At 38.7% G+C, this 18611-nt stretch overlaps 2 protein-coding genes and 1 pseudogene across 6 annotated transcripts in view; 2 read left to right on the top strand and 1 right to left on the bottom strand.

Moving 5' to 3' along the window:
* The window catches only part of FGD6 (FYVE, RhoGEF and PH domain containing 6), a 114441-nt gene extending 108634 nt beyond the window's left edge, over positions 1-5807 (top strand). For both annotated transcript variants that reach the window (XM_043881518.1, XM_043881508.1), the window contains exon 21: positions 1495-5807. In XM_043881518.1, the coding sequence (XP_043737453.1) occupies positions 1495-1531 (37 nt within the window). In that variant the 3' untranslated portion in view covers positions 1532-5807. The remainder of the gene's footprint in view (positions 1-1494) is intronic.
* The window catches only part of NR2C1 (nuclear receptor subfamily 2 group C member 1), a 46592-nt gene continuing 29540 nt past the window's right edge, over positions 1560-18611 (top strand). Inside the window, exons 1-2 of one of the 4 annotated variants that reach the window (XM_043881537.1) lie at positions 1560-1674; positions 14829-14900. In XM_043881537.1, the coding sequence (XP_043737472.1) occupies positions 14847-14900 (54 nt within the window). In that variant the 5' untranslated portion in view covers positions 1560-1674; positions 14829-14846. Of the gene's footprint in view, positions 1675-7281; positions 7672-14828; positions 14901-18611 lie in introns of those variants that run through there. The other 3 variants (XM_043881547.1, XM_043881555.1, XM_043881530.1) reach the window with 3 other exon arrangements.
* On the bottom strand, positions 17848-18318 carry LOC122680327 (annotated as a pseudogene).

Below are 18611 nucleotides of genomic sequence, written 5' to 3'. Positions count from 1 at the left end.
TTTAAAAATAACCTACTTCCACGCATGGGATCAACAAAGAATGTAAATCAGAAATCCCATTTAGAAAGATTTAACATATTATTCAAACTCTTTAGAATTGTTTTAAAGATAGGCAAGAGGATCTGGAATATTTTCAGGAAGCAGAGAGGAAAAGAAAATAGGTAGTTCTGTCCAAAATATTTGGTGTACACATGACCTCCGAGGAAGCAGCATGAAGCTGCTCTGCTGAAAGGACGGGACACGGAGGTATTTGACCTCTCCTCCAATGAGGTGAAGAATTTTCTCTTGAAACATTCTGGGATTTTGGCAATCCTGTGAGTCAGTCGTGCCATGGAACGGCAGGAGCTTAAACAGCTGCTTGCTAACTTACATCTTTGGGGAGAAGGTCAAACACATTAAGAGTCTCCTGTATTATTCCCAGTGACTGAGTAGAAGGAAATGTATATCATTTTAGATGGAAGTGGTTGAAATAGTCTCTTCAAAATTCCAACAAGAATATTTATTTAGATGTCATGAGATTGCTTAACATAGAGAAGAGTATCTCTGTGAAATTGAGGTCCTCTGTGAACAAAAAAATTCAGTTCACCTCCCTTTCACTAGATTTTTATTTTGGCCTCACAAAATATGTATTTTTACTTTCACTAAGTGGTCCTCATGTTTTCTCACTAGGCTCTCAAAGTACAGGCAAATCTAAAAGAATGCTTTAAGTAAGGCTTGTCTTTTATTAAGGTAGTTACAACTAATGTATCAGAATTAAACATATTCCGCCTCAATAATAATCAGATACTATATTACAAATACTCTATAAGCCTTTTTTTTCAGTCTGTATTAGGATTTCCAACCATATATAGCTGTTAATCGAAGGGTACTGAAGAATAATTTAAAATTATGACATGGCTATTTTTTCTTTAAAAAACAGTTATTTGGATAAAATAGTAATTGCCTACAATTCTTTAGATAATATATTTCTCATCATTTTCATTTGTGTTCATGAACAAGCTGTTGAACTTTTGAATATGTATCTTTTCCTTATGTAGTTGACAAGATAGAAATCCCTTCAAGAGAGTTGAATGTAGTTGGATGAAAAGAATCAGCTTACTTGTTATTTAGAATTAATACAGGCTAATTGATAAATTTCTTTGAGTTTATTAATATCAAATGGGTTGCTATATTTTCACATTGTAGAATATTAAAATGTGTTAATTTTAAAGAAGACTTTAAAAAAATCTTTTTATTTATTATGGTATAACTTACATGCCATTTGCATTTTAAATTGACCATTAAAAAAAGAGATGCACTCTTCAGGCCAAATTTTGGTCCAAGTTACCAGATAAAGGGTAGTTTCATACATATAGAATTCTCGTTTGCTATAGAAAAGATCTTAAATATACTGTTAGAGTAATTGGATCCAAGGGAATAGCTGTGGTCTATAGTATTTGTCTTACCATATGTTGGATGACTTCATTTTACAAATCTAACAAATTTCTCTTACAGGTGGATAGAAGCATTTCAAGAAGGGACAATATTGTAGTTGTGTTGGTTTCATCTCGTGTGATTCCAAAAGGGTGGAATTTCATCAGAATAAATGGAGTACAAACATTTTATATAAACGAACAATGCCAAGACGAATCCAACTAAAATCTTCATCAGAGAAATTATTTTATTAGGTATAAGGTAATTTTTAAAAAATGTTTGTTTTTCATGTATGTTATTTATTAAAATTTTAATGTTTACTTAATGGTCAGAGTTATTTCTGAGACTCACACTGTATGCTAAAGTACCTTTTCTTTAGAAACCAGAAAACTTATCTTAATAACCGTATTAGCTGTTTGTGACACAGTCCATCCTGCTTTCTCAGTGTGTTTTACAGTGTTACTTTGTAACATTCTCACCAGTGGTAAGTCATGGTAAATAAAAAACACATCAAGGAGTGAATTTCTATACAGTCTTTGGATTGGAAATTATGATTAAACAGCTGATGAGAAAAATGTATGTCTTTGAATCCATACATTTAGATGAATTTTTGTATCTTTTAATGGAAAAAACACATGGCCAATTTCTACCTCAGTAACTGAAACAAAATTCCAGTAAATTGTCTAAAGTATTTCTACTGTTAACGTACCTCTTGTGCCATGAGATAATGTTATATCATCAAGGAATTACAGCAAAGGGATAGAATCTGAATTTTCATTTAACTCAATTGTGAGTAGGAAAAAGAATATTTCCATTTTCAGAGTAACACAAATAATTAACTCTGTGGCCTTTACATTAAGTCTAATCTTTGGAAAAGAAAAAAAAAAAACTACCATTTCAACACAAACATAAATATATTATTTCTTTAAAAAGCAAAATATGGCAAGTATTATATAATGTCCCTTGCTCTTCTAAGTGTTCTGAGCCCAAAGTAGTAGAGAAGTATTTGTATATAAAAAGAATGTTACATTTTCTATAATATTGTGATTTTTTTAAATGAACTGGAATTACCATATCAAAAAGCACAGATTCTAAGCCAGTATTAGAAATTGTATAGTAATCATTTTAAAAAGATTTTTAAATACCCCTTTGTGTTATGTCCTCTCTGGTAATTAAAGTATATTTTTTTATATTTTTCTTTAATCAGCTGTCAGCATACCTCATTAGGAAGGACTTATATTCCTATTTTGGTTCACATATTGTTTAACATATGAACTGCTTTATACATAAAATTGATGAGAAGTAAAATGAAATTAACACTATGATTAAAGTCATTCTTGATGTTCATAATATAAATTTGTTGACTGAGCTTAAATATGAAGTATCTTCAAAGGCAAGAAATTTCTTTGAATAAAAGGCACAAGAAATTTCCCTTCTGCTGTTATATAAAGAATTTCCTAATTCAGTATTACCTCTGATTGCCAAGAGAATTACTGAGTGCCTTCTGAAACCCTTTGAATGTTTGTTGCAGCACCAGGGTCTCTACATCTAGAGTTTGACTACTGTAGTTATCTGGCTATTGCTTGCTGTGGAATCATTTTAAACCCTCTTGCAACCTCACATATAGTCCTTACATGCTAACTTCCAAGTCTTTCTGTTAGCTGTAGGTAAACTAACATTTCTTTGCGTCTCATTAACTCTAACCAAGGTCGCATCAGTAAGCCTTCCATGTTAAATCCCTGCAGTTTTAGTGAGTCCTTTTTCGAGACTAAGGTCATGCCTTATGAAGTGTTTCCCTTGGTTTCACAGGACCAGCATTTTGTAAAACAAGTTACTGGGATTCCTCTCTCCTGCTCTTGAGCTTTCAGCCTTCTGACTGCAAGGTTTGGTCTAATCAGAATCTGAAAATTATCAGCCAGTGGCTATTCTATCTTCCAACAGTTGACTGAATCAAGAATCAGTTAAATATATAAGAAACAGTGCATAGACTTCTAATAATTCTAATTACATGTGAAGCGCATGTATGATTATGCTAGTGTTGGCTTAGCCCCATGGAGGGCTTTGAAAAATATAAAAGATGTGCCTTTTGAGGAATCTATCGGATTACCAGCTCCCCCCCCCACCCAGAAGTTTTAAATGTAGAACAGTATTACATTCCCTTTCTCCCTTATCAGTCCTTCATAACTTCACTGAAGCTGATCAGTTATTTAACCTTGCTCATTCAATGTCAAATGAGAAGCCTGATTATATATATTTTGTTATAAAGCTGTCGATACTTTTAAAACCACTCTTGATAGCTAAAAGTTTAGGGGGAAAAAAAGATGTTGCATGCACTCTATAAATGAGAAGTTTAAACAATACTTAGATCCCAGTAGTACTTAGTGTATTTTCTACATTGATACATGTGCTTCCATCAAATCCTTTTCAAGTGTCTCCTTTTATTCATAAGGAGAAAGAAGAGTAGTTATAAAGTTAGGTCCAAAAGGATGCTTAAGAAACCTAGACAAGAGATGCCAGGTCAAACTGGGGGAAGGCTGGCCTTTGTATGTGTCTCTAGGCAGTGCTGCTCCTTTATCTGTGGCAGCTTTAAACATAGAGGACTCACCTCTTTGGCATTTCTGAACCTCTTCCCAACTTCTTTCCCCTTGTTCCCTAATGTACCCAGTATCCTGCTATTGTCTTTTCCCAAGATACATCTCCCTTTTAATAACTAAAAGCTTGATTGTTTGAGTATGTAGTAGCATTTCTTAAAATGAGATCATCATAGCAAACTTTAATATAAAGCTGTAATGAAACAACTAAGTGAGGGCAACTTTGAAGTATAGCTTTGTTAGCCAAAGGTGTATTCTATATTTGGATGGTAGAATATATCCAGAAATAGGGAAAGCCTACTATTTAGTAATTCAGTTAAAATGTAAATGTCATCACAGCATATCTTGATTTATGTCTTCGAGTGTGCTTTCATTGCACTCGGTTTTTGAAATTTGAGATCTGTTGTAGTCAGATGTCATCACGGGGACTTCCAGAGAGGTTAATTCTATTTCTCTTACTATACTTCACACTCCTTGAAAATATACTATTCTATTCCTGGTACATCAGTTTCTCACAAAATACCTACCTTGCATCTTTCAAGAGAAAATATTTGTTGAAGAAAGTAAGGACAGGATTCTTATCATTTTGAACTCAAAAGTCCCAGAGGGCCCACATTATAACTCAGATCTTAGACCTACTCTTCCCACCATCCTGCAAGGCCATATTAGCAAGTACCTGTTAGACATCTACATCTTAAGCATTTTAAGCTTTGCATGTCTAAAATGCAATTTCTTTTCATTCAGATCTGTATATTTTCTTCTACAACGGAGAAACACCATTCTTGGCTCCAGAATCTGCCTCCAAGTCTCAACAAGACCCTCTACAACTGCCCTCATGTCCTTTTCCATCTTGTCCTTCTATTATTGCATCCACCCTAGATCAAGTCCTTGTTACCTCTTCCCAGTGATGGGCATAACTTTTCTTCTAATTCCAATGCCTTTGTGTGGTCCCATTTAAACACTGCCAGACCCATCTTGTTAAGCATAATTACTAATCTAGTTTCATTCCTGTTCTTTACAACCTTCACTGGCTTCCGAGTGGTTTGGCATGAACACTTTTGCTCAGGTATCATATATGGCAGCTAACCCCGACCCTACCTTCCTCTGTTCACATCGTTTTCTTTTCTCATCCTCCCCCCACCCCATTTTTCTGCCTATTTACCTAAGACTTCTCTATAACAGTTGATCCTAGCCTCTCCCCATTCCTGCAGATTAGATCTAGTCTCTCCTTCCTCTATGCTCCTGTAGCCTTTGGCTCCTAAACAGACTTTCTTATGGTGCTTATCACATACTAGCCTTGAGAACAGTAACTGTATCTTGTTCGTTTGAGATTCCTCCTCAGCACCTGGCAGAGTGCCTTGCATTCACTGGACATTGTTGTGAATTAAATTAATTCAAATGATCTCTCACTCTTTTTTGAATGCCTCTAAAACACAAATATTCTGGAGCCTCTGCCATTTTTAATGTTATTTTCTAATGGAAATTTTCTAGTTGGATTTTTTTGTTAAGATAAAAGTAGTAGTAAATGTTCAAAAAGTCAATATCAAACTCCCCCCTGTTTTTGAGGGGGTGGTTAGGATGAACGGTGGCAACTTTCTTTTATATGAGTTCATCATAGCATGTTAAGAACCAATCTTGAAATACTATTTTTTCGAATGACATAGATTTATAGAAACACTTTTTACTTTAAAAATAATGTTTGTATCTTATTGTCCATATAGAGATATAGATCCTTTATAAATAAAATATTAGTGTAAATAATGTTATGTACTATATTTATACAAAATAAATGTACTAAATCTACTTTCAGTATGATGATGTCTTTTAAATCATTTTTTATAGTCATGAAATTAGAGATGAACCACACTGATCTGTTTTCCTGAATCATAATTAGGGGAAGCTCTTTTTTCACCAACAAAACGTATTCCCCATTTGGATCGTATCTACATCCAAATATTATTGTGACCTAAGCAGATTAATTGGCTGAAAAGGGGATGACCCCAAGCATCACTATGGGTGTGCATATTAGGCACTGAGAATAGAGAAAAGGTCTCAGATTACCTTTTTCCATTGGACCTATATGTAATATACTCTCTTAGCTTTCATCTTTGGGACAAACTTAAGGATTTGATCCCAGTCTGGGTGGATGGAGTAGCTGCTGTTCAGTTGCTAAGTCGTGTCCTCTCTCTGGGACTGGATGGACTACAACACGCTGGACTCCAGTCCTTTGCTATCTCCGTGAGTTTGCTCAAATTCATGTCCATTGAGTCGATAATGCCATCCAACCTCTGCTGGCCTTTCTCTGTTTGCCTTTAGTCTTTCCCAGCATCAGGGTCTTTTCCAAAGAATCAGCTCTTCGCATTAAGTGGTCAAAGTACTGCAGTTTCAGCTTCAGCGTCAGTCCCTCCAATGAACATTTCAGGGTTGATTTCCTTTAGGACTTGACTTCACTGGATGGATGGAGGAGGGCTGCTTTAAAACCACCAATTACACAACAAATGATCCTAAAAGGAAGAGAGCGACTTCTAGAGAATGAGACATAAAGAGTGTTTTCACTTGTTAGGGGTTGTTGCATGCCCCTTTTCTTTGCCCAGCTGCCTAGTTCCAGGGGGAAATGACGGAGGAGATGTTCTTCTTATCAGTGCCCCTTGTTTTTCCTGACTTGGGTTTCTGGCCTGAATCCGCAACTGCTTTTCTAGGGCGAATCAAAACTAAGACATTAAAAAATAAATATTTTGAGGACCCCTTCTCTTCAAGACCAAACCACACAGCACTCTTTGCAAACATGGCGGCTCTTGCGACCACACCTTGGTGCTTCAGGGGCCACTATCAGAATGTGATGTTCTGTCAACACCTTATTTCGCAAATCTGTATTGTCCATTAGGCATTGTCCCATAAGCTTGGAAATACACCAGTGAACAAAACAGACTAAAGCCAGTCTTCTGGAAGTTTTAATTCTATGTGATTCTACTCTAGCTCCATTTAGCCAAAATGCTATTTACTCACAAAAGTTGATAAGTAAAACTTAGCCTTACTCAACAGGGCTATGCTCCAGCTTATTTAAGGGAATTTGAAATATTTTATTGGGATCTACCCAGTTTTGTTAAGTGTTTAGTCTAAGGCAAGAGCCTGTAACAAAGCCCAGTTTCCCACAAATTAGAGACCGAACTGTCTAAAACTGATTAAGTCATCTATCCTGGCTCCTATCTGAACAGTCTCAAAACTTCCTATAAGGACCGCCTTCTGCAAACAGGATGCTAGGCGTATGCGGCTTCTCCAAGTCCCAGAGAGGGAAGCGCAGCTCTGCCGGGGCAGTCTCCCTCCTAGGCGATAGGGGGCGGTCGACTTCCAGAGGCTGGGTTCTCTCAACCCTCCACTCGGGGAACGTCACGACCGCCTCTCGCCGCCTCGCCACTACACTGGTGCGCAGGCGCGGGCGGGAGCGCGCACCGAGTCGCCGAGGGAGGGGTCACGAACTCTGACCCCTCCCCCCCCCGAAAATACACAAACCCAGAAAGCTCCGTCTCCACTTTTTTAACCCTCCCCGCTTCAGCTTTTTCCAGTCTGTTTGCCTGGAGGCCCCCCAGCCCATCCCGTCCCAGCAGCCGCCGCACGGGACTGCCCGCTTTACGCCCAGCGTAGGACGCCGCTCGGTAGAGAAGCGCCGGTAAGGAGGGACGGGTGAGGAGAAAGGCGGCCGCAGCGGCGCCCGGGAGGAAGGCGGGGGCCCTGGGAAGGGCCCTTCCTCCCAACTGCCAACGGGCGCGCCCCCAGTCCCCCCAACAGCCTGCGGCTTCGGCCGGCAGAACCCGCACTAAGGCTTCCGCGGCGCGCTACTCGGGGCGGGCTGGGAGAGCGGCCAGAGCAGCGGGGCCGAGTGCGCGGGGCTCCGAGAAAGGTCGAGGCCGGAGCCGGGAGCGGGGTCCGGAGCCCGGAGCGGGGCCGTGGCGGCGGGCGCGAGAGGGAGTCGGCGAGCCGCTCTGCGCGCAAGGCAGCTTCTCCCGCGGCACCTCTGACCTTTCACCTACAGGGAAAGCTTCCGTCTTGGCGAGGGCGCCGCTTCCCCAGCCTCCGGGAGCCGCGCGCTGCCGCCGGCCCCCGGGGTCGCAGTGGGCTCTAGTTCCTGCGGGACGTGGGAGAGGCCGGCCTGGCGGCGAGCCGAGGCCCGAATCCCTTTCACCATGAGCCTCTGACTTGTTCTGTGCTTGTACTGGGCCGACGGAATGACGCTCTCTGCTTTCACAACCGGTGGCGCGGGAGCGGCCGCTGCCTTTGGATCTCTTGTCTTTAGAGAAAGAAAAGGCAACGGCCGAATGTCCTCACTACAGTGCACGTCCACGCTTCCTGCATCTCTTTTGTTAAGAAAGTCTGCTTCCAGCTCTTGCAGATACCGTTTTATGAATGGCAAATGTTACCAGGTTGTTTTGTAACCTTCGCTATATAGGTCAACTGTTAAAAAATAATTGCTGGAAAGGAAAAACAAAAAGGCTTGAAATTAAGGCCTTTAGGGTTTTTGTGCCTCGGAACTTAATAAATGGACCTTCGACTTTGAGGGTTTTAGAACAGTGCCTGCTGTGTGGTTGGTTTTAGATTTTAATTGTATGTCAGTTTGGTAGATCTACAATAAAGAAGCTATTTCTGCTTATTTTTAAAATGGATCGCAGAAAATGTAATTTCATCATTCTTTGTAGGAGCATTTCAGCTTTTTTAAAGGACATCAAAGGCAGAAAACATTCCTAAAATATCTACTCTTTGTGTGTGTGCTAAACAATATAATTCCTACTATTGTTAGAAAGAAGAAAGAAATCGCATATAAGAAAGGATAATAGTTTATATAATCATGTACCTTTTTTGAGTCGTTGAACCCTCTGCAACCTTTTTAAATCTTTTGTGAAAGCCAAAGACTGTCTCTAGAAAAATGCACCCTTGCGTAAAATTTTGTTTACAATATTATAAGTAAACAGAAGTTTCACAACTGAATTTTAAAGGTGGGAGAATTTAAATGAGAGAGAAGCTTGGAATTGTATATTGGGGAATAAAGATCATTCCAGTTTGTCCTGAACGAGTCCCCTCTGGGACTGGTAGGAGATAAAATAGGAAGATGGGGAAGTCAAACTATAAAGGAATGCTCCTTTGTGTCTTCAGTGGCAGGCATGTTATAAGGACTTAGTAAATACTGAAAAAAATACCAGGAAAAGGACTGAAACTTTATTCTTTGACCATTAAAGAGGCACTGATACTTATGAAACAGGAGAATAAGGATATGTTTCAGTTCTGTAAGCATCCCGAGATTTTGCTGTTGGTCAGAAGTGCTGACCCATAGATGATTCTTGCCTTCTAGGGGTTTTTCATATACACAAAGTTGAATATATTAAATATTTGCCCAGGAAAGTTACTTCTGGCAGTAGCTGAAATTATACTCGAAGGATTCTTAACCTGAAGACCTTGGGCTGGCCATAGGAGAGTTTATGAACCCCTTGAAATTCAGCATATATCATCAGTTGTAGAGTGAATGAATGTGAACCTGTTTTCTCGTGAGGGAAACCTTACCTTCCATCAGATTTTCTTATTTTTATTTTTGGTTGCGCTGGGACTTCGTTGCTGCGCCTTGCTTTCTCTAGCTGCAGTGCCCAGGCTTCTCACTGAAGTGGCTTCTCGTTGCAGAGCGTGGGCTGTAGTTGTGCGAGCTTCAGTAGTTGCAGCACACGAACTCAATAGTTGTAGTTAATGGACTGACTTCGTGACATATGGAATCTTCCCAGACCAGGGATCAAATCCATGTTCCCTGCATTGGCAGGGAACAATTCCTATCCACTGTACCACCAGAGAAGTCCCAAATTTTCAAATCTATGTTTGACCCACCCTCCCAGAAAAAAAGTAAAGAATAATTGTTTTACATCTTATTTTCAAGCATTTTTTGACTGCTACACAGAAAAATATGTTTTCCATCATGACTCAGCACACAGATTAAATTGAAATAAGTCCTTACCCTCACTATACTTGATGCAGGATTTTCTATTCTAATTTCTTTCTTTTTTAAAAGAAGAAAATTCTGACCTACTCTATTTCCCCATCCACAAGTGGCTCAACAGGGAGTTTGCAAAATACTACTTTGTAACAAGAGCCTACAGTTGGCTGATGGGAGTAGGGCTGGTGGGGAAAGAAAATGAACCCTTTGTGATGTACTCAAAGAGCACAGACTTAAAATTTTGAACCTGAATGGGAGGAGGATGACACCACTGTTGTTGTTCAGTCAATAGATCATTTCTGACTCTTCGCAACCCCATGGACTGCATCATGCCAGGCTTCCCTGTCCTTCACTTATCCTGGTGTTTGCTTAGATTTATGTCCGTTGACTCAGTGATGCTATCTAACCATCTCATCCTTTGCCACCCTCTTCTTTTGCCTTCAATCTTTTCCAGCATCAGGGTATTTTCCAGTGAGTCAGCTCTTTGCATCAGGTGGCCAAAGTGTTGCAGCCTCAGCATCAGTCTTTCCAGTGAATATTCAGGTTTGATGTCCTTTAGGATTGACTGATTTGATCTCCTTGCTCTCCAAGGGACTCTCAAGAGTCTTCTCCAGCACCACATTTGGAAAGCATCAATTCTTTGGTGCTTAGCTTTCTTTTGGTCCAATTATCACATCCGTCCATGACTACTGGAAAAACGATAGCTTTCATGGATCACAGCCTTTTCATGACGAAAGGGCTTGCATAACTCAGTAAAGCTATGAGCAGTGCTGTGAAGGCCCACCCAAGACGAATGGGACATAGTGGAGAGTTCTGACAAAATATGGTCCACTGGAGGAGGGAATGACAAACCACTCCAGTATTCTTGCCGTGAGAACCCCATGAACAGATTCAAATGGCACCACTGAGGGTATATTTTTTTCCTGTGGGGAAGAAACATAGAAGTGAGACTGAGGTAAAGGTGAAAAAAGAAGAATCAGAGCCAAAAATGTAGGACTGTATGTCTTCTGTATGTTAATTAGCTCTAGAGTAGTAAAGGCAGCATCCTCCTGTTTTTTTGTTTTGTCCCTCAGGTTGGTAAAAACACTTATCCTTCAATGCCTATCTCAAATGTCTCTTCTGTAAGATTTTCCCAGACCCTCCCTCTCCAGTGTGATGGTTCTCCTGACCTGTTGCTCATTTATTGAGCATTTTGTTTATTCAACTAACTTTCAGGGAATACATTTTACCTGTAAGAGACCATTGTACACTTGTGTGTGTGTGTGTGTGTATAGATGTTTGATATATTGGCAAATAGATGGGTGAAAAGTGGAAACAGTGTCAAATTTTATTTTCTCGGGTTCCAAAATCACTGTGGATGGTGACTGCACCCACGAAATTAAAAGACGCTTGCTCCTTGGAAGAAAAGCCATGGCAAACCTAGACAGAATATTAAAAAGCAGAGATATCACTTTGCCGACAGAGGTCCATTTGGTCAAAGCTATAGTTTTTCCAGTAGTCATTGGTACTAATGTGAGAGTTGGACCACAAAGAAATCTGAGTGCCGAAGAATTGATAGTTTTGAATTGTGGTGCTGGAGAAGACTCTTGAGAGTCCCTTGGACAGCAAGGTGATCAAACCAGTCAATCCTAAAGGAAATCAACCCTGAATATTCTCTGGCAGGATGGAAGCTCAAGCTCCAATACTTCGGCCCCATGATGCAAGAGCCAACTCATTGGAAACAACCCTGGTACTGGGAAAGACTGAGGGCAGGAGGAGAAGGAGGTGACAGAGGATGAGATGGTTAGATGGCATCACTGACTCAGTGGACATGAGTTTGACCAAACTTCAGGATATAGTGAAGGACAGGGAAGCCTGGCATGCTTCAACTCCATGGTTGCAAGGAGTTGAACATGACTGAGCAACTGAACAACAACATACGTTGACAAAGATATTTTCACAAACTCAATTTTTACAAGAATATTTTGAGATAGGTTTTACTGAATCCGTTTCATTTATAAGCAAACAGCCTTAAGTGACTGACATGTAGTTAAACATTTAGTAAATAATAAAAATGGGATTGAAAGTCTGATTTGACTTGACTCTAGGGCACTCTACTACCTTTATAAACCCCCTCCTATATTTTTCTGTTTTTATCACTACTTCCTAGTTTACTTCGTAGCATTTAGTACATGGTAATTTTAAAAATCTGTTTCCTCATTAAAATATAAGCTCCATGCGGCAGAGATTGTCTCTGTCTTATTCTCTGTGAAGTCCAGTAGTCACACAGTGCCTGATGAGTATCTTTCAGTAAATATTGATGCTTTCCGAGTTCAAATACAAATACCAGGCAGTGTTAAACACTACAGGTTCACTGGAAAAAATTAGTCCATTGAAAAACTCCGAGTTATTTTCCTTTAGAAGTCTTTTATTATCTACACAGATAAAACCAGGTGCTTTGGAAGATAAATAGGCACAAAATACAGTGGATTACAAATGAAGGAATGTTTACTTTTCTAATTACCCATTAGTAGATACCCATTCAAAAAGCAGAAAATATGTGGTCTGTAAATCTCCACTTAGAGAAGTCATCATTAATATTTGAGAATGTTTGTATATTTTATTTATTGTCTGTTCTCCCACTATACAGTCCATGGAATTTTCCAGGCCAGAATACTGGAATAGGTAGTCTTTCCCTTCTCCGGGGGACCTTCCCATCCCTGGGGTCACACCCAGGTCTCCCACATTGCAGGCAGGTTCTTTACCAGCTAAGCCGCAAGGGAAGCCAAAGAATATTGGAGTGAGTATAGCCTATCCCTTCTCCAGAGGATCTTCCCAACCCAGGAATCAAACCAAGGTCTCCTGCATTACAGGCGAATTCTTTACCAACTGAGCTGTCAGGGAAGCCCTTGTTTTAATACTCCCTGACATTTAGAAAGATATATCCCTAACATTTGGAAAACTGCCTGGCTCACAGTAAGCACTCAACAATTATTGTTGAATGGAAGAATATTGAATGAATTATTGGATCAATGAGCAGGAAAAGTTTTAAGGCTTTGATAAACATGGGCAAATTTCTGGGAAGGTTTCAATTTAGACTTACATCAACAATATGTAAAGAATGCTTATTTTTCCTCAGTTTTTTTGAGTTAAATTTAGTCTTGGAAAACAAACACGTGTTGACCTAGTGATTCCATGACAGTTGTGGTAGAAAGAAGCCATTAGCAGAGACATGGCAATATGAAGCAACATGGTAATAAATTCAAGGAATTACAAGTAATGCATATGGCTAAAATGTAAGGTTTAACCATTGGCACTTCATGTCCTATAGTTAAAGGGAAGGCTTTGAAGAATATTAAGAGCTAAAATAATGTTAAATATATACGTTAGAGCAGTCTGACACCACAGTATTAAAGTATTAATAGCAAGTGGGTGAATGTTATTGGATCTTGAGGTCAAGAAACTGGGAGAATGGTAGGAACGGGACAACAGTCCGTCAGTCTTCAATGAGTAATGCAATTGAAAGAGAAATGAATGAATGACATTAAAAACTGGTATAACTCGCTTAAGTGAGTCTCAAAGGAAGAGTTTTTCATGTAGGAAAAGTAAGCGGCCTTGTTCAAAAGACTACATTCACAGTGTCCTTGAGATCTATGTACAGCACATGGTAGGAATAGAGATGCAGTTACCCACAAGAGATCTGTACAGGACTGTCTTTTGTCTGGTGGCATGAACCCGCATGAATTGCATGGGAGGCAACAAAGATTTCTGAGAATTCATGCCAGCAGAAATGCTGCCAGGTTGGACTGAAGGGGACATAAATGGGATGAAATGAGTGAAGGCTGTTGGAATTCTGGAACTCTGGAATACCGGGTGGGTCAACAGCGCTGTTCTATTTTGAACATATATTACCTTTCCCAAAAAAGGAAGAATGACACACCTTCTCGCCCACCCCCCGCCAAAACGGAGCAGAGTTTGAGAGGATTGCCAATTCCATTAGGGACCCAGAGCACACAGGCTTTGGCAGTAACCATCTCCTTGGTTGGGTTCCAGAGAGGTTGAGGGCACTTAACTGGCACTACTTTTCAAGTGGGAGATGGTTGAGTAATCTAAATACTGTATATTGCTTTTAGAACAAGTAATTGAAACATTTAAGGTTTTAAAAGAGATTGAAAGACAAGTAATTTGGTGATTAATATATAATTTGGTGATTAATAATATAATTGTAGAATTGTGAATTTATGACAGTATAAAGTCAAATGATTTTTGTATTCTTGACTACCTGATATAGAGAAAAAGCAAATGTCAAAGTCAATCTGTTAATCTTACTGACTCTATTTGAAGACAGTTTTATGTTAAAATTCAAACTGAACTTAACACTTAAGAACAATGAAGAACAATGACAAAATTCTGGAGAAATCTTCTAGTCTTCTGAATGAATATAATTATTTTGTCAGCTTTTACAGTATACTGATTAAAAAGTATGTTAAATGGCTACAGTGATGTATTTATTTATAGACTGGGTTGACCTTCTTTAATAAACCATTCCTGATCTATATCAAAAGTCTGTGATTTAGACTTTGGTAACTTTGAAAAGTGAAATTGTTTGGTATTGAATTAAGTTTTTTTTGATAGACATTTTCAAAATTTGTAAAAGCGGAGAGAATAGTTTTATGAACTCTTGTATAAACTTCAGCAGTCCTTGATAATTGTCAACACACGGCCAGTCTTAAGTTGTTTATTCCTTCCCACCCCTACCCACACAACCAGATTATTTTGAAGCAAATCCTAACTATCATGTAATTTCATTTGTAAATTCTTCAGTTAATATGTTTTGTGGGTATAATTGTGAAAAAGCATCTTTTTATTTTTGGCAGGACACTGGCAATCAAATCATGGCATCCATAGAAGAAATTGCACATCACATTATTGAACAACAAATGGGAGAGGTATGTCTAACTTACTGTTCATTAACTGCTTAACCAAACTGATTTATACAAATAAGTTTGCTAGGTTTTGGTGACACAGAGATAAAAGATACCCTAGATTGCTGATATCAAGATTGCCTGGAGAAATATCAATAATATGCAGATGACAGCACCCTTATGGCAGGAAGCGAAGAAGAACTAAAGAACCTCTTGATGAAAGTGAAAGAGGAGAGTGAAAAGGTTGGCTTAAATCTCAACATTCAGAAAACTAAGATCATGGCATCCGGTCCCATCACTTCATGACAAATAGATGGGGAAACAGTGGAAACTGGCTGACTTCATTTTTCTGGGCTCCAAAATCACTGCAGATGGTGACTTCTGCCATGAAATTAAAAGACGCTTACTCCTTGGAAGGAAAGTTATGACCAACCTAGACAACATATTAAAAAACAGACATTACTTTGTCAACAAAGGTCTGTCTAGTCAAGGCTATGATTTTTCGAGTAGTCATGTATGGATGTGAGAGTTGGATTGTAAAGAAAGCTGAGTGCTGAAGAATTGATGTTTTTGAACTGTGGTGTTGGAGGAAACTCTTGAGAGTCCCTTGGACTGCAAGGAGATCCAACCAGTCCATCCTAAAGGAGATCAGTCCTGAGTGTTCTTTGGAAGGACTGATGTTGAAGCTGAAACTCCAATCCTTTGGCCACCTGATGCGAAGAGCTGACTCATTTGAAAAGACCCTGATGCTGGGAAAGATTGAGGGCAGGAGGAGAAGGGGACGACAGAGGATGAGATGGTTGGATGGCATCACCGACTCAATGGACATGAGATTGGGTAAACTCCGGGAGTAGGTGATGAACAGGGAGGCCTGGCGTGCTGCGGTTCATGGGGTTGCAAAGAGTCAGACACAACTGAGCAACTGAACTGAACTGACTTTCAGTTCACTCTGATCTAGTGAGAGATGGTTGAATAATTGGACAATAAAAATAGAATATGTTCAGTGCTATGATAGGTAATTTTGTAGAGTGTAATCGGGAATTGGGAACATGGAAGAAAAACAGCTAATGAAGAGTTGTGGGGTGTGAGGATCTAGTCAGAGACTGTTTCTGAAGGGTGCGAAATCTGAGGTTTAATGGACCATTAGAAAGAGATCTATATCGTATAAACAGTTGTGTTCTAGTAAGAAGTTCCATAGCCCAGAGGTTTTCAAAATCTCGTCTAGGGACTCTTTCAGAGAGTCAGCAAGGTCCAAACCATTCTCATAATAATACTAAAATGCTGTTTGTCTTTTCACTGTCATTCTCTTACAAACATATGGTGTAATTTTCCAGAGACTACCTGTTACATGATAGGTTAAAATATGTCAAAATTTAAAAGGTGTATATAACTCATTGAACCAGTGTTTTCCAAATGACCAGTGCATAATGTAACAAAACCGCTCATAAGTGAAGGATTCACATTGCAGGATAGACCAATAGATTTTAATATATTGGTTGGCTAAGAAGTTAGTTCAAGTTTCTTGTAACATCTTACAGAAAAACCCAAACCCAATAGTTTCTGATTCCACATTGCAGCTAACCTCTAAAAAGCTATCACTTTTCAAGTTTTGATGTCATACCAAAGAACAGTTTACACAATTTGAAGAAGCAATTAAGATAGTCTTCCCCCTTTTACCCAAAAAATATAAGGCTGGATTTTCTTGCTTTGTTTTAACCAAAACAGCCTTTGCAGCAGATTGAATGCACAGGCAGGTATGAGTATCCAGCTTCTGTTAAGCCAGACATTGAATCTGTTTGCAAAAATGTAAATCAGTGCCCCTGTCCTCCACTGAATTTTTTTTTGTTTTGGAAAATATACTTATTTTTCGTTAAATATTATATTATGTTAATATTTAATGGGTTATTTTTAAATGAATTTATAAATATTTTAAATTTTTTCTATTTTAATTTCAGTATGATAAATATCAATAGATATAACCTATGTAAATAAAAGCTGTTTGGGCTCTCAGTGATTTTTATTTATTTATTTTGGCATGTAAAGAAATCCTAAGACCTGAGAACTGTTTCCATAATCTATTTACTCTTCTTTATTGAAGGCCACTTGGATCACTTCAGTTTCTAATTATAATTATTGTGCTGCAGTAAACATACTTTTACCCATCTAAGCAAAGTGTTTCCAGGCAATAACAGTTGGACCCTGCATGTATCTGATGCTCTTGTCTCTAAGAAAGAAGTGTGAGCTATTAGATTTTTATTCAGTTTACAATGAATATTTCTGATAGGAATATTCTAAAATAAAATGTATAACAGCATAAACTTTACATGGTAAAATTACAGATGAACTGATTGAAAACCTCTTTAGGTATCATTGAAAATTGCAGAAATTGTTAGTGGGGAGGATGGAGACTAGACTTGGTAGAAACAACCTATGCAGAACAAAACTGACAACAGTTAAAACTGCAGCCAGGAAAATAGGGCATGGTAGAAATAATGGTCAAAAAAGGAAACTCAAGTTGGTAGCAGCCATCATCAATACAGTGTGCTCTAGACAAAAACTAACTAGTGATTCAGAACTGTGCGGTAAATTTTGTGTAGAAAATAGTCTTTTTTTTTCTACCACAAGTAAGATCTTTTATTTGTCATCTTTAAAAGTGTGCATTTTAAACAGATTTTTGGACTGGTGGCTTGTATTCACCGATTCATTTAACTTTAGCACCTGTCTCATCCCCAGTAGCTTTTCCAGAACTACTACCTTCAACCATGTAGCTCCATGAGTTTTCCCAATTCAAACTTGGGCTTCTTTAGCATTTTTTGCTTTTCTAATGAAGACATCTTGGAATGGAGAAATAGATTAGCAAGTCTTTTCCAATACTATCTGGAATCATTTTATTGACCGCCTCTTTCAAGTCATTCATCTGCACCTCTCAGGTCATTATTTTTATCATCTTCTTGGGGATCTGCCGTACCTGCTAGTGCTGAGCATAAAAGGTCTTCCAAATCTGATGGTTGCGTTTTTTAGTTACCCACACAGAACAGATGAAGCAAGTAACCATCGGTAGTCTTGACATCAACATGAGCTTCAATTATGGTCTGCCACTTTTTGACCATGGAATATGTTACGGATAAGATCCATGCCATGGAAATTAGTCAGGCAATGTTTTGCCTTGAACATTCTCAATAATTAGCTTGAATTTTCTAAATGCTACTTCAGCATTCTGCAGATTAGTTAGACTCATTTCAAAAACACAATCTTTGAGGCCATCAGATGTGATTTTGGTTCCTTGAGTTCTTGTGACCAAATTTTTCCCAGTATTCCTTATATTGAACGTAACTGATGCTTTCATATCATACCAATCTTTTTTAGAAACTGGGTCAACCACTTTCTTCTTGGCTCTCTTTTTGCCTCCTTTCATAAGGCGCTTGTTCTTCACGACCGCCATGGGGCTGCATAGAGAGCCAGAAAAAGTAGAAAATAGTCTTGATGAAAATAATTTCAGAGAAATAGAAAAAACTTGGGAACAAATCAGCTTTGCCATTTAAAAATTGAATTCAGGGAATTTAATTGGCTTATTGAGATTTTTCCCATAAAATATTTGCTCAGCTACAACAAAAACCCTCAATACTAGGCTGTTCTTTTTATTCATGAACTTTTTCTTCCCCAGACTACTCTATCTCAGTAAATGACAGTTCTGTCCTACTTGGTCAGGCCATCCTTGACCATCATATTCCATAT

The sequence above is a fragment of the Cervus elaphus genome, chromosome 3 (genome assembly GCF_910594005.1).
Source record: "Cervus elaphus chromosome 3, mCerEla1.1, whole genome shotgun sequence".
In the NCBI taxonomy this organism is placed as follows: Eukaryota; Metazoa; Chordata; class Mammalia; order Artiodactyla; family Cervidae; genus Cervus; species Cervus elaphus.
Note: the sequence above shows the minus strand (reverse complement) of the source record. Positions and strands in the feature narration are given on the sequence as shown.